This window comes from Tiliqua scincoides, chromosome 1, assembly GCF_035046505.1.
Source record: "Tiliqua scincoides isolate rTilSci1 chromosome 1, rTilSci1.hap2, whole genome shotgun sequence".
NCBI lineage: Eukaryota > Metazoa > Chordata > Lepidosauria > Squamata > Scincidae > Tiliqua > Tiliqua scincoides.
In genome coordinates, this window is record NC_089821.1 from 312,104,749 (window position 1) to 312,121,426 (window position 16,678).

The 16,678-nt window shown below is 50.1% G+C and overlaps 1 protein-coding gene across 1 annotated transcript in view; it reads right to left on the reverse strand.

Annotated features, from left to right (window-relative positions):
* Nucleotides 1-16,678, reverse strand: part of MDGA2 (MAM domain containing glycosylphosphatidylinositol anchor 2) — a 385,901-nt gene that overhangs the window by 59,136 nt on the left and 310,087 nt on the right. The window contains 1 exon segment of the mRNA XM_066630339.1: nucleotides 8,347-8,616. Within this exon segment, the coding sequence (XP_066486436.1) occupies nucleotides 8,347-8,616 (270 nt within the window).

The following is a 16,678-nucleotide window of genomic DNA, read 5'->3' on the forward strand; positions in this document are numbered from 1 at the left end:
GACTTCCACAGAGCAGGCAAACAAAAGAACACGCATATCCCCAAATGACAGGGGTTGCTGTCATTCACAATTAACGTCACTAATCACTGCCACCCAAAAGGGTTTTATCAGCGTGCAAGACCAAACCATATGCCTAAATGGCTCTTCAGACTCAGCACAATGCCAACAGTTGGACTTCTTGGCAAGCAGCGGGCTGTGTACAATGCCCTCCTAATTTGTGTGCGTGTGTGAGTGTGAGAGCGAGCAAGCGCTACTTCCTCTGTGAGCTGCTGCATTAAGAAATCCCCAAATGGAGTGACTCTGGGCTGCCTCAGAGTCAAAACCACAAAATCAACTCAGAAGCGTTCAGAGGATTGGACACCCTCTCTTCTGCTTCCTGGCTTGGCATCCAAAGAGAAGCCCCCTCCCCAACTTCCACAAACCTCTGCGCCTGCCTGGATTGCAACTCAGGTGCCCGACTGGGTCCATTTTGCACCTCTGGGCTTGTTGGCTGTGCTTCTCTGGGAACTCAGCTCCCCAAGCCTGGAGGTCCCCAATGCGTCAGCAACCTCAGGTGGCCGCTCGGCAAACTGGCCTCCTGCTTGCTCTACCCAGTCTTCTCCTTCCATGTGTAGATTCAGTGAAGGTGCCATCTGCCTCTGCAGCCCCTCCATCTTTCCCTACTTCTCATCCTATGATAACACCAGAACAGGGTAGGAGCCCCCCTCCCCAAGAAGTGGCTGTACCTTGACTGGCTCATGTAGGAGAGCCTCCCCCTCCCCTGACTTGGGTATAGGGCCCGAGGCATAAGTCATAGAAGGCTGGACTTGCTGTGACTCAGGCAACTTGCCTCCAGGCATTGGCCTCTCCCTCTCTCCCTCCCTCCTAGTGACTCATCCAAGACTGCTTCTCCACTGCCCAACCAGCCAGCCTTCCTGTTCTTCTGAACAGATTCCCTCTACCTCTCTTGACCTCCCTGGAGTCTTCTCAATATTCTCAAGTCAGCCCTAGAATCCCAGGAAAAGCAGCCTCTGCACATGTGCCATATCGCTGTCTTTCCCTGGTTCGGATGGTCCACTGGCTCTTGGTCTACTCTTGGTCCTGGCTCTTGGTCCACTGAGCCCACTGCTGTCTACACTGATGGACAGCTTCTCTCTTGGGTGTCAAGCACAGAAGGTCTTCCTCAGTCCTACTATGAGATGTCAAGAATTGCACCTGGGATTCTCCCAATCACTGATCCACTCTACAAAGACGGCACAAGGAATGCAAGAAGACCATGTCTGAGAAGGACAGTGCAGAGGGTGGCTGAAGCGGAGGCAATGCCAAAGACTCCTCCATGAGAACATGCCTAAGGCACTCCCCGACACACAACAAGATCTCTGAGCCAACTGTGAACCTGACCATGCAACCAGGCAAGTCACTGGTGTGCTTATCAGTGGCCCTCATGGTAAGCAGATCGTCCCCTTTCTAAAAAGGTTGATTTGGCCAATCTGGAGAAGGCAACAGAAACCCACCAGTGCCAAAATTAGCCAAGGTTCTTGTGATTCTGGGGCCAGACTACTCAAAGAGCACAAAGATTAATTACCAACTGGACTCTTCAGGACTCCCCTTCTCTTCAGGCTCTGATGAAGATATGGCCAGCCTGATCTGAGCAGATCAGATGCTTTCAGTTGCGCAATCAGGAGGAGACATATGGCTGGAATTCATCTCCTGACCTTTCCCAGCAGTGTTGGGGTTGGGCTGGTGATGGAAGCGCAAGAAGGAGAACATATTTATTTCTCTTTGCAGTGGAGGTGGAAGGTGCGAGGAGGCCAGCTGGGGATCAAACACTTTCCTGACTGATGCACAAAGGACCCGGCAGCAGCACCTCAGCCTGCAGTTGAATGAGCAGGTCTGGGGTCACTACTTCTCTAGGCTGAAGTGCCCTGGCTTCAGTTTCACTGCCCAGTCCTATCCGCCAACATAACTGACAACAGCCACACTGATGGACCAAGCTCTGCATCTCAGGGAGCATGTGTGAGGGGTGGGGGTTTGAATCTGGAGGAAGGCCAGAGGTAAATAAAACATTTCCTCATTTTCTATGTAGGTCCTGGTGGCCTATGGGTCTCCTCAGACCCACACAAGCTTTATAGCTGGAGTAAGTCTGATGAGAGAAAAGTTCGGTTGAAAAAGAGGGGATAGGATCCTGGCACACGATGAGGCTGCCAGAATCCCCCTCCCCTTCTCCCCCCTGCCCTCTCCCTTCCCGCCTACAACATGCCTCCACCGCCAACTTACCAGCACTGTTGAAGCTTCCAGCAGCTGCTGCAGGCAAACTTGCGGCTGCAATCTGAGTACAACCATTCAGGCAGCAGAGGCTTACCAACGGGCAAGGGAAACAATGTGCTCTCCCCCAGAGCAGACCACTGAGGTTGCCCTCCTCTTCCAGAGGCACAGCTTCATTGGGGGGGGGCTTGGTTTGTTAGGACTGGGCCGTTAAAGGTCAGCCAAGTTCTTGTCCTCAGGTGGACTGGAGGGACCTGCAGCTGCAACACTTGACAGCAAAGAGAGGTGGAGGAAGTGGGGGCGAAGCTGTTCTTCAGTCCTTGTGAACCTTCACAAAGGCTTCACCTGTTCATTTATAGCCTGCAAGGTTCATTTTGACTTACTGGTAGCTTACAGTCAGACTGATAATCAAACCTTTCTTTACAGCAGTGGTTCTCAAACTCGGGTGTCGCGACACCCCAGCCTAAGAGCCCTGGGCTCTTCTCCTTTAAGGGGTGGGCAGGGAGGGAAGGCAGAGATGCGATGCCCAGCATCATGGCTCTGATCTGGCACTCACTGCCGCCTGCAGCAGCTGCCTGTGGGTTGGGGGAGCCCGGAGTCAGCCTCAGCAGGGCTTTCCGCACAGCGCAAAGCCCTCCAGAAGGCTATCGTGACCAGTTCCTGTTTCTCAGTCACAAAACTGGAAGTGGTGGTGATTGCCTTCTAAAGAGCTGTTGTGCTGTGTGGGGAGCCCTGAAGCTGGTGCTGGGCCCCCCGACCCCCGGGAGGCTGCTGCAGGCTACAGTGAATGGCAGTGCGCCCCTGTGCCCAGATCAGAGGCACGATGCTGGGCATCGTATCTATGGCTTCCCCCCCGCCCCCTCTGCCTGCAGCAAACACTTTAGTGGCTCTCAAGCTTTCCCAGAGAATTTGAGAACCACTGCCTTACAGAAATGTGGCAGGAGAGATGTAAAGAGAGTTTGTGTGTGCAGTAGTGTAGCTAGAGGGGTGCAAAGCACTAAAAGCCCAATCCCATCCAATTTTCTAGCTCTGGTGCAGCTGTGCCAATGGGGTGTGCGCTGCACCCTGTGGTGGGGAGGCAGTCACAGAGGCCTCCTCAAGGTATGGGAACATGTGTTTCCTTACCACAGAGCTGCACTGTGGCTACAATGGAGCTGGAAAGTTGGATAGGATTGGGCCCTAAGACATTCGCCTCTGTTTTGCTCCCATTGCTGGGAATGGCTCCTAAGGGGAGAGGGGCCACTTGCATGCTGTGGTGAGGCTCCTTGAAAAACTAAGTGCTTTGCAACCCTCTAGGTACGCCACTGTGTGTACATGCGTTTGTTAGAAAATAACATGCAGCACATCAAGATTCAGAGCATCATCCCTGCAGCCTCCACACTGACAGCACACGTCCCGCAGACAGTCAACAGGAGTTTGCCTAACTCCGGATGACTTTGTAGATAATTATTGTTGGGCAGCCACACCCAAAACCATCCCAGAGATGTCTGGAGCAATTTGATTCATTGGTCAGGGGTACAAAGATTAATCTGAACTCCAGAATGCCCATGCAGCATTCCCAGAAGTCTTCTCTCCCCACTCTGATGAACTTAAACGGTACAAAGTGTGGTCAATAGTGCAGGAGAGGAAAGACTCCATTCTAGATCCATTTTGGAGTTGGTCATATCAGATGCTCTGATCAAAAATGGAATAAGAATAGGCCCTCAGTTTGGCTGTACTTGTCGTAAGAGGCGACTAAACAGCCACCGGGTAGATGGGACTCGTTAGCCTGGGAAGGCAGCTCATCTGAGAGAAGGAAAACTCTGATCCCAAACCTCCACTGCCTTGTGGCTACATCCAGTTATGGAAGAGGCTTCAGGAGTCAACTTCAAGGCAAAATCAGGAGCCGGAGTCCCTGAGGCAGTTCATGGCTGAACACGGTCACGTTCTGGCAACTCCTGCGATGCCGCTGGAACCAACCGTATTGGCCTCTGCCTTTCCATTGGACCATTTCAGCGATGTGGAGAGGGGGGATTTGCTGCATGGGAAACAGTCTAACCTCCATATCTACTTTACCCAGGCTTCGCACACTGGAGAGGATACTCTGTTCCAGAACCACTATTCAGAGCATGATACCATGGTCTTCCGAGACTGAAGGATGCCAACATGTATGATAACAGGCAATGAAAACCATCCATTTTTCATCCTGTATTTATCTTCCCTTGACTCTTCCATGTGTTTTGGGAAGAGGGCATTTTTCACTTGCCCAGAGCCTCTGGGGCTGGCCTAACACAAAGATCTTAATAAATGAAGTCCATCACACCATTGCTCTGAGAACTTTGAAGTGTACCATTGTCAGTTCAGAGTCTCTTCAACTGTTGGGGCTGAGAAGGCAGCAGGTCGAACAAAGTATTGAGTGAATGGCCTTTATTGCTTGGACTGCCTGGTGTGTCTCTGTGTGCTAATTGGGCAGGGAATGCCACATCGCCCTTAAATGCGTGAGCTCCAATAGCCAGGGCTGAGCTCCAACACTGATGCCAAGTGAAAAATCCAACCCAGTGGGGGAATGAAGCAGTTCTTTCACAAAGCTTCCCTTTTGATGGGACCCCAAAAGACAAAGCAAATAAACACTGGAAAAAACAAAACAAGGATGGCCAATTTGTCTCATATAATCAGAAGGCCCTCTTGATATCAAACTCATCTGGGCATTATTTCTCTCAGGGCGCAATCCTAACCCCTTATGTCAGTGCTTTCCAGCAATGACATAAGAGCAATGCAGCTCTGAGGCAAGGGAACGAACATTCCCTTACTTTGAGGAGGCCTCTGTGAGTGATACCCAACTGCAGGATGCAGCACACGTCCCACTGGCACCGCTATGCCAGTGCTGGAAAGCACTGACATAAGGGGTTAGGATTGCGCTCTTAGTGAAATTAATGTTAGAATGGCCAGGCACAGGAACATCCCTACGAAACGCACCTGGGGAGCAATCCACTGGGAAGTTCTCCTGAGCAAGCACCAATTAACAAAAACTAAATGGTGATGGAGAACTTCCTGGAGGCTTAGCGACCTTGGTTTGCAATGCGAAGTGGAGCTGTGAGGCCTTAACTCTGGATGCTGCAGCAATGTGCATGGTGGGGCTGAACTGTGGCTGAGCCACATGTTTTCAGAAGAACCAATTCTTGGGGAAGGGTGGTTGGGGGTAAAAAAAAGTAGGAGAGCCATTTTTATCCTCTTTTCTGTCTGGCATCATTGGTTCCATGGTGGTGGCCACCTCCCCTCACGCTGCAAGTGCCCTCTGGAATGTTGCCAAGCGATCAGCAAGCAGAATTCCAAGGAGAGTCATGGGTAAACAATGGCAGCCACCACTGAACAATGGTGGCTGTCGTGTCTTTCTCCATCGACCCCCTTGGGACACAAATAGCTGGCAAGAGATCATGCATGAAGTGGTAAAAGTGAGTGTCTGTGTGTGTGTGGTAGGGGGGGATTTGAGAAAAGATTTGACCTTAGGTCTCTCCCATCCTGGTCCTACATCCTTCCTTCTGCACTGGCTGTTGGAATGTCTGGAAACCTCATTATGTGGAACTAGAAGGTATAGAATGGAAAGAGAGATGTCTGACCAGAGCACAGGTCAGAAACTGATGGCAGCCTGAGAAGTTCCCCTTTTCATCAAAAAGTTCACAAAGCGGTTTACAGACACGTACACAACCAGCCAAAGGACATTTGACAGGCAACTCACAGATTCTTCATTTTTTTTTAATGAAAAAATGCATGAGGGATTTAAATGGGAAGCAGCAGCTAGCTGTGAATGGGGGGGGGGCTTCTTGCAGTTTCCCTGTCAAAATTGTCCTGCAACCCCACCCCAGAATTGCTTTTCTCACCATAGTGGAAAAGATACACAAGATAGACATTCCTGCAATGACAGAAAGCTTTGCTGGCCTGGTTCTAAGCTCTGATGACAGGGCACTTGGCACAATTGTGAACTTGTGAACTTAGTACAATTTTTTCTCTAGGAGTAGTCACAATGCTAAGGTTGAATGGACCCCCAAACCTTCATTTTCAGCACCCCATTTGCAAGTGGCAGAAAGGAGTCAGATTTGTAATTTTTACAATGCGTGCGTGCAGTGAAACAGGACAATATGAGTAGCAGAATTATTTTATGAAGTCTGACCTGCCTTCCTCCTCTTGAGGGACCCAAAGTGGCTTACAATATAACTAAAACACAAAGAATACAGTACGACGGCAGCAATCAAAACCACAAGGGGGACACATATTAAGCAAGCTCTTTGCAATTCAATTCAAAGAGGCAGGTCTTCAGCCTTCAAAGAGGGGCTTTCCGTGGTCCTCCTGAGAGCAACTGTTTCCCCCCAGAATGCCCCTGTGAATGACGCTCCATCATCACAGTGCTCTGTAACCAAGGATATGCTTGGACACCTTGGACGATGTTGGACACAGATGATGCTGTGGCAACTAGAAGGGGGGGTGGAGTCTTGGTCATAAAGTTGTCAGTTTCCCATCCCCAAAGTGAATCAGATGTTTTCTGTTGAAAACGTTCAGTTCAGCCTCACCTTCAGTTTTGAAAAATACATGGTTTTGTCTGTTGGTACATTTTGCATTTTGTTAAAATAAAATAACAGCAGGCGGGGAAGACCTTCTCATTAAAAACCCACCAGCCAGCCCACAAACACGGGGGGGCGGGGAGAGCCCAGAAGTGTCTGTCACGGTGCCAGGTGAGGTGTTCTCTTTCTGCCTGCAGCGTCAATACAAAAGCCCGAACTGACACGATCAGACGAACAGAAAGGAGATAACAGGCAAACAACAGGACCTACTCTCAAGCAAGCCCTGGGGTAGAACACCGACAGGGCTGGCTTTAAGCCAGTTGTACCAATTGTTCCCAGTTGGGACCTGTGCCTAAAGGGGCCTCATGCTAGGGTAAAAATATAAAACAAAATATAAAATAAATATTTTTACTACATCGTTTCACAGTCACTAAAACTATAGTTATGGTTTTGTAACTATATTCTTTTCAAAGGCAATCTGCTCGTTTGTTTACTTGAGGGCTCACATGTATGAAATTTTATATTGAAATATGCCTAGACCGGTTTGGTCTATCAACTCACATGCAATTTTAAGAACACCTTTTGACGGCTTTCCATTCTACCATAGAGTGATATAGTCTATAATAAACGTTATGTATATTCTGCAGACCTTGGCTGTGAACCTGGGGCCCTGCAAAACAGGTTCCCAATTGGACCCTGCAGCTCCTAAGGCCGGCCCTGATCACGGAACTATCTCGCTGGTGAGATCCGAACAGGCGCCTGATTTTGACATCGCCATAAATCCCTGCGTGTAACTCGTGTTTGGCAGTCACCAGGTGAACGAGTGGATGGATCGGCATTGGGCATTTCAGGGTTCCAGGCTGGGAACTGCAGGAGCACCACATCCACCTCCCACCTCACTGGAACACAGCCAAGAATGAGGCAGATGTCAATGTGGTTCTTAAAAGGAAAAGGGGAAGCTGCACGGTGGCAGCTGCACCCCCATTCCATAGAGTGCAGCTCTTTTATGTCCTCCTGCATAAAGGAAGGTCGGCCATCCACAGGGACAATGGAGCAGTGTGCTTGAGCCCAGTGCAGTGGTGAGGGCAAAGACTCCCTTCCAGTTGGCTGGGGCCTGCAGCGATGTGTCTCTGTGCTAACGGAGAGGCACACTGCAGCCCAAGCCACCCTGCAAGCAACACAAGGTCTTCCCCCGACACATTCACCCTGACACATTCGTTCCTAATGTTGAATGCTGTGCTAATTTCTAATGAAGCAGAGGGAATCTATGCCACGTTCACTGCTCTTACTTGAGCCTGCAGGGACCACATCCCACCCCATTTGGCCAGGATCAGAGGACAAGGCTTCCTTTCCACCATCAAGAGAGGAAGTGGAAACTACATACATTGCACAACACTCTGCAGGGGCCTACGGCCTTGGCTAGACCCTGGAGTGCTGCTGCATCTTGGGCAGATGTGCCACACCAATCTGGGGGCACTGCCATGAATTTCGACCACGTACTATCAGTACCAAACTGAGCAGGTAAAGAAAGAGCCAGGATGGAGCCGAAAGTGCAAGGCAGGCTTACCTGTCACAAGAAAGCTGCACCGCCCAGCCCCAGCCTCGTTGATGATGTTGCAGTTGTACACCCCGTAGCTGTCCCTCAAGAGGCTCCGGATGGTGTATTCGGTCGAGTCCTGCGCATCAAACTGCCCTGTCCGAAGCAGCTTGTTGCCCAGGCGCCACTCGAAGGTCAGGACCCGGGTGGGGTACGCTCGCAGCACACGGCAGCTCATCGTCACACTGCGGCCCTGGCCCTGCCGGATCTCCAGGAACGCTGGCTCTACAGCAGGTGGATCTGCAAGAGACAAGAGGGGAGAGGTGGTGACACCGGGGGGCAAGGCGAAGGCACAGTTTCCCCCGCCAGAAGACGCACAGAGCTCACTGCTTCCAGGAAACCGTTCGGCATCAAACTCTCTGAGAACTGGGAAGCCGGTCAGGCAAGTGTGTTGTGGGCAAACCGGTGCCTTGGAGCTGCTCAGAGTGAAGGAGCACAAAAGACTGTTGCAGAGGAGTCAAAAAAGGCAGCTGGAACTAAGAGAAACCCAACCCACCTGTGGAGCCCAAGGACAAGCAGGGCCGGTGGTGGAAGGGGGTCAAAGGCAAGCAGGCATGGGAGTGAGGAAGCAGGGTGGGAGAGGCAAGGAGGACAGAAGACGCTGAAGGCAGGGAAGGCCAGCAAGTCAGGACCTACATGAAGGCTGCAGAGGAGGAGGACTGAGGAAAGAAGGCAGTGTGGGTCAACCTGCATGCCACAGTGGTGCCACTTCACCTACCGGGCTGTTTTTAAAGAAAAGAGGAGCTGTGAGGGCTTGATCTGGGTTGATTCTCTCTGCACTATGGTGCCAATGTACATCACTCCCCACAGCTGCTATGTGCCCCAAGAGGGGTGCTGCTAGTTGCACCAACAGACCCCTGGCTCCCCCACCCACAGTTTTTGGTCTTCTTTGGGGGGAGGGGGAGGTGTCCATCAGAAAACCATCATGGAGGAAAGGGTTTTAAACAAACAACAAACAAACAACAAACAAACAAAAACCTCTTCTTACCACCCCCACAGCTGCTATTAAAAAAAAACAACACACCCAAGCAAAATGTGAAGCGGTGCTTAATATCCCCTGCAGTCCCCAGCACTGAACAGCCAGGGCTCAGAAAAAGGAGGAAGGCAGAGGGGAGGGGCTGGAGAGGGACACGAGTGCGGGGCAGGTGGTGGAAGGATCCCTGAGGGGAGAAGGGTGGGAGGAAGAGACTAAGGACAGGGGAAGGTTGCAGTTTGGAGCCAAGTGTCCATTTGGGTCCCCCATGTGGGTTGTAGCAGGTCCATCACTGCTTCCATTAGGCAATGCGTAGGTGCTTCTCTAAGCCCAATGGAAAACACAGGAAACTGGCCACAGCAGTTAAGAACATAAGACAAGCTTCCTGTATCTCACAGTGGCCCACCAAATGCTTCGGGGAGTATACAAGATAACAAGAGACCTGCATCCTGGTGTCCTTCCCTGCATCTGGCATTCTGAGGTAACCCACTTCTAAAATCAGGAGGTTGCACATACGCATCAAGGCTTGTAACCTGTGATGGACTTTTCCCCCAGAAATGTGTCTAATCCCCTTTTAAAGGCAACTAGGCCAGATGTCGTCACCACATCCTGTGGCAAGGAGTTCCACAGACTAACTACATGCTGAGCAAAGAAATATTTTCTTTTGTCTGTTCTAACTCTCCCAACACTCAATTTGAGTGGATGTCCCCTGGTTTTGATGTTGTGTAAGAGGGAAAAGAGCAGTTCTCTATGCCCATCCCCTGCATAGTATGTCTTGATCATGTCCCCCTTTTGTCTTAAGAGCCCCAAACACTGTAGCCTTTGGTCCTAACTCTGCTGACAGTTTTAGTGGCTGTCCCCTGGTTCTGGGGTCGTGTGAGAGGGAAAAGAGCATCCCTCTGTCCACCCTATTCACCTCTGCATCATTTTGTAGGTCAGTTGGAAGGAATAGTATCTTCCTCCCTTGCCTTCCTACCAAACAAGTCCTTTTTGCAGTGCTGCTGCCATCTCCCACCACCCACTCTGTTCCAGACCACAGTCAGAATCAGGCGCAAGTCCAACTCAAAGAGGCAAGTCATTTTGCAGACCACAAAAAGAACGTGTGGGGAGCGCCGTCCACTTGACAGGCCTGCCACCCACCACTTTCCGTGCCATGAAAAGTGCAACGGCTCTGCCCTCTGTCAGTGATTAGCAGCCTCTCCAGGCTGCTGGCCTCGCTCAGCCTCCTCTGCAGCCCAGCAGTCTGCCTGTGCAGTGCATGTCCTCTGGTGCCATTTCGCCTCCAGCCTTCAGACTGTTAATGGGCCAGAACTTCCAAGGCCTGCAGAGAGGCAAAGACCTCTGTGGCTGTGCTTCAGACATCCTCTTTCAATGACAGGCAGGAGATCTGAGGGTCTCTACAGGGCTGAGAGTTGCAGGTCATCTGGATTCCTCAGGAGGAGGCTGATTAAAGTTCTCTTTCTTCCTCCTTCCTCCCTCCTTTCTGAAACTCTCAGAGTCCTTCTTTAGGCACACTTTCTTGCCCACTGATCTCAGGACAGAGTGCAGGCAAGACAGGCAGCTTGGGAGACGTCAAGACAGGGGGCTTCTAGGGGTGCAGAGATGAGCCTACCTGCAATGCCCTGCCTCTCTCTCCCCTTCAGACCACCCAGGGAATCAGCACACAACATGTGCTGCAAAAGCAGGGATTGTGTGATGGTTTCTGCAAAGGCCAGCTGTTCCCACAAGGTGTCTGGCACAGGGCTGTGGCCCAGCTCGGGAAGTCCAGGGATACTGCCCCCCCTCGGGGAATCCTTGCCCCTTTTTCAGAGGTTCCAGCAAACCCTGGGGCTACAGACACCAGTACACCCGGCTCTGAGCGGTGAGGCACACGTGCTCCAAACTCCCAAGCATCATGGCTCTGCTCTGCCTTCTGCTCCCCAGCCAAACGAGAGAGGAGAGGTTTGGGACCAAGGTTTGGGCAGACTTGAAAGGGGGGCAAGAACTAACCAAGGGCCAAACCAGCCACTGCACAGAAGTTGCGTGACTGGTTGGCTGACTGATATTACTATTCTAAAGGCAGGATCAGGAGGAAACTGCTCACACGCCTCTTGCTGCCCCGAAGAACTGCGCTGCCCTGTGGCCTCCCTCCTGCTTGCAGGCTGATGAATCTCTCCCTGACTTTCTGGTTTGGGGAGGCAAATTGATCAGAGATGGTATCTGAGGGGGAGAGGAACTGCTTTGCCTTCCTTAACATTGGGGTTCAACGTGGCAGCAAACACATATCCAAAGGCTGCTTGGAATTCTGTGGACGGCTTTTGTAGCCTTGAGCAAGTCAATCAAGAGAGAGGTGATCCTGCTTTGCATAAGAACATAAGAACAGCCCCACTGGATCAGGCCATAGGCCCATCTAGTCCAGCTTCCTGTATCTCACAGCGGCCCGCCAAATGCCCCAGGGAGCACACCAGACAACAAGAGACCTGCATCCTGGTGCCCTCCCTTGCATCAGAAGTAGCCCATTTCTAAAATCAGGAGGTTGCGCATACACCTCATGGCTTGTAACCCATAATGGATTTTTCCTCCAGGAACTTGTCCAATCCCCTTTTAAAGGCGTCCAGGCCAGTCGCCGTCACCACATCCTGTGGCAAGGAGTTCCACAGACCCACCACACGCTGAGTAAAGAAATATTTTCTTTTGTCTGTCTGAATCCTCCCAACACTCAATTTTAGTGGCTGTCCCCTGGTTCTGGTGTTATGTGAGAGTGTAAAGAGCATCTCCCTATCCACTCTGTCCATCCCCTGCATAATTTTGTATGTCTCAATCATGTCCCCCCTCAGGCGCCTCTTTTCTAGGCTGAAGAGGCCCAGTTGTTGACTGTTGACTGTTGGCTGGACTGTTGACCCAGAAGCAACTGGGGCACAGTTGCTGCCTGCTGATGTAATGCGCAAATAGTGCTGCTTTGTGGCAGGGGAACAGAAGGCACACGCAACAGCTGATCACTGGAGATGAACTTGATCTGAATGGCCTGCCAGAGTGGGTGCAGGTACAGTGCGTCCTCCTCCCACTTTGGAGAGGCAGTCACCACCAAGAGAGGAATAGCCTCTCCCATGAAATCCTGGGCAAGCAAGTCACCCCTCCCCAGCCTCAGCCCTCCCCCTAACAGCACTATTCCCTTTGATAGTGCTGTTCAGCACTGGTAGGGGGAGGCCCTGTCAGCCCTTCCTCCTCTCAGACCCTTGCAAGGATGCAATCAGGGTCCTCAAAAAAAAGCACAGGGACACTCAGAAAGTGCGATGCAAGAACTGCACATTCTTATAACTGGGCAAAGAGGCACCTTTCAAAGTGGTGCCCTCTTATATCTGGCAGAGCTACAGTCCCTTTTCACCCCAGGATGGCGTCTTTTCCAGGGGCAGTTGTTGGTGTCTCTAATGCACCTCTTAGATAGTGAGCCCTTTAGGGACAGGAAACCATTTAATTTTTTTTAGCTATGTAAACTGCTACTTATTTTTGGTTGAAAAGTGGTATATAAATTCTTTATAATCTATTAGGAACAAACAAACAAACATTAAAGGAGAAGGACTATTAGCTTCACAAGAAGAAGCACTTGGAAAAATGTGAACAAGACCAGGATTGTAAAGTCTTACAAGGACAGCAAATGCTGCTTCTGCAAAGAAGCAAACAATGGAGGTCCTGAAATGTGGAAGCCACAACATCTCACAGAAAAACACAACGAAGTTGCATACCTGGGGTACTGGAAGTGTTGCAAAAAATACAACACGGCAGTGCCCAGGAAATGGTGGGATCACAAACCAGACAAAGTGGTTGAAAATGAAAAGGTTAAAATACTGTGGGATTTCTGCTTCCAAACAGATAAACATCAGGCACATAACACACCAGATTTAACAGTAGTGGAAGAGGAAATGGTCTGGATTATAGATGTGGCAACACCTGGGGATGCACAAATTGAAAACTAAGAACATGAAAAATTATTCAAATTTATTCAGATTGAAGTAGAACCACATTGGCAAAGAAAGGTGGAAATGGTAGCAATGGTGGTGGGTGCTTTAAGGCAAACATCTCCGTTTGTTCCCAGTTCCCAGAATGGCTCCAAAGGGGAGGAGGAGGGACTGCTTGCACGTCGTGGTGAGGCTCCCTGCAAAAATTAGTGCTTTGCACACCCTCTAGATACACCACTGATTGTTACTATACTATACTACTATAATACAGTGTGGGTCGGGACCCACTAGGTGGTTTGCGAGCCAATTTCAGGTGGGTCCCCATTCATTTCAATATTTTATTTTTAATAGATTAGACTTGATGCTAACATGATATGTGACTGCATTTGGGGAAATGTTACACGTCTGTACTTTTCACAGGCTACCATATATATAAATGCTTTTAAACAATGATAATAAATGGGACTTACTCCTGGGTAAGTGTGGGTAGGATTGCAGCCTAGGATTGTTAAAAATTTTCTTGCTTGATGATGCCACTTCCTGTCATGACATCACTTCCAGTGGGTCCTGACAGATTCTCATTCTAAAAAGGGGGTCCTGCTGATAAAAGTTTGAGAACCACTGCTATAATACAACAATGACAATAAAAATATGGCAGGTTGAAGAGAATATTGTGGTGTGTGTGGAGCACTCCAGACAGGAACAGTGTCACAATGCTGTCCTCCAAAGCCACAGCCGGGCAGTTTTTCAATTATGGGGATGAATACATTTCTGTTACTAGACATCATGCTTCATAGAACTCCACAGAGCATACAATATACACTTTGAGAGTGAGTGGAAAAACAGAAGGGGTGTTTCTGTGCCCACACCTCCACCCACCCCTGGGGGGTTTCACAGTAAATTAAAAGGGGGGGGGAAACAAGTGTTATAAATTTTCTTTAAAAAAATTATAGTTTTATGTTAAAAGATCAAAAATTGAAACATACAAACTCAGTAAGTTAGAAGTGTTATAGGGGCGCCAGATCTCATGGTCACTGCTGCCCCCAAAATCTGCCCCAAACTACCCTGGCTCATTCCATCCCTATCCCCACCCCCACCTACCTCTGCCACAACCTTATTGCTTCTGACTTATTGCAGAATAAGTCAGAATAAGTCTTACTGCAGCTGACTATTGCTGGTACAGAGCTCACCAGCTTCTGTGCTGTCAGCAGTAAACTGCCTGCCATCGGAGTGGCTTGGGTGATGACGGCCCATGTGATGTGATGGCCCACTGGCTCATTCAGCCAACTTCTGGCTGCTTTGGCTGAAGGTCTCAGGCAGAGACGTGCTTTTCCCAGTGGCTGTGACGTAGGGATGCTGAGAACTGAACTGGGGCCTTCTGCATGCAAAGTGGGTGCTGTGAGACCGAACTATGAGCTCTCAACGGCTGCACCTGGATAAGGGATGAAGGCAAATGTTCTGAATGTGCCTACAGGCAAAGGAACCGATTTTGAGGCAAGTATCAGCTGCACCCTACTGCTGCCATTCAGCAGTTCCCAGTACCATAAATCAAGGGCAACAGGACATGCAGAAATGCCATTATTATCGTTTTGAATCTAGGATATCGTTGCTCTTTCACTGCACCTGAGCAAAGCCAGGCAGGACCCAACAGAAGCACAGAAGTCAATAATAATATGTAGGTTAAAAAAGAAGAAGAAGAAAAAAAGGAGAAACAACTGAGAAATCTGTAGCCCTGGAAAAAGAAATTTCCCCAGTGACTTGTGTGCCATCAAACTTCCCAAGAATCTCTGTCAAAGGAGAGGCATCAAACTTTGAAAAGCCAAACGGAGACACAAAGGGAACCAGGTGACAGCTTGCAATACGGCTTCCAGGCTGATTTGCAAGCGGCAGCAGCACTGCTAGAGGCTGCAACACACCATGTGACCGGTGGAGCCACTCCGGGCAGTGAAAGCAACCTGTGAAAGTGCAGAACAGCTCCAGTGTCGATTGGGAGGGGCTGCTGACACGGTGTGTTGCAGCACCTGCAATACTAAACGTGCCGCCCCCTGTAGCTATGCTACTGGCAAGGAGACACCATAGATCACAACTTCTGGTTTCCTGGCCCCATGCACACAGAACAGCATTGCCCCGGCATAAGAACATAACATAAGAACATAAGAACAGCCCCACTGGATCAGGCCATAGGCCCATCTAGTCCAGCTTCCTGTATCTCACAGCGGCCCACCAAATGCCCCAGGGAGCACACCAGATAACAGGAGACCTGCATCCTGGTGCCCTCACCTGCATCTGGCATTCCCAGGAAGTTGCACATACACATCTTGGCTTGTACCCCGTAATGGATTTTTCCTCCAGAAACTTGTCCAATCCCCTTTTAAAGGCGTCCAGGCTAGACGCCAGCACCACATCCTGTGGCAAGGAGTTCCACAGACCGACCACATGCTGAGTAAAGAAATATTTTCTTTTGTCTGTCCTAACCCACCCAACACTCAATTTTAGTGGATGTCCCCTGGTTCTGGTATTATGTGAGAGTGTAAAGAGCATCTCCCTATCCACTCTGTCCATCCCCTGCATAATTTTGTATGTCTCAATCATGTCCCCCCTCAGGCGTCTCTTTTCTAGGCTGAAGAGGCCCAAACACCTCTTCATCTGGGGATCTGGGGGGGTCCTCTTTTTCTGCCCCCCTTCACACAGATTACCATGATTTTGGCTTCTCAGCTGCCAGTTCTTCAGGCAACAGAGTCACAGCAGACAAAAGAAAATATTTCTTTACCCAGCGTGTAATTAGTCTGTGGAACTCCTTGCCACAGGATATGCTGATGGCATCTGGCTTGGGCGCCTGACGGGATATAAAAGGGGATTTACAGATCGATGGAGAAAAAGTCCATCACAGGTTATAAGCCATGATGACTATTTGCAACATCTAGCTTTTAGAGCTTTTAGACCTTTTAGATCCCAAAGGATCCCAAAGGATCTCCTCTATGGAGAACTCGTGCAAGGAAAGCGCCCTACAGGTAGACCACAGCTGCGATACAAGGACATCTGCAAGAGGGATCTGAAGGCCTTAGGGATGGACCTCAACAAGTGGGAAACCCTGGCCTCTGAGCAGCCCGCTTGGAGGCAGGCTGTGCAGCATGGCCTTTCCCAGTTTGAAGAGACACTTTGCCAACAGTCTGAGGCTAAGAGGCAAAGAAGGAAGGCCCATAGCCAGGGAGACAGACCAGGGACAGACTGCACTTGCTCCCGGTGTGGAAGGGATTGTCACTCCCGGATTGGCCTTTTCAGCCACACTAGACGCTGTGCCAGAACCACCTTTCAGAGCGCGATACCAGAGTCTTTCGAGACTGAAGGTTGCCAATACTAGCTTTTAGAGGTAGCCATTCTGTGAATGTCAGAT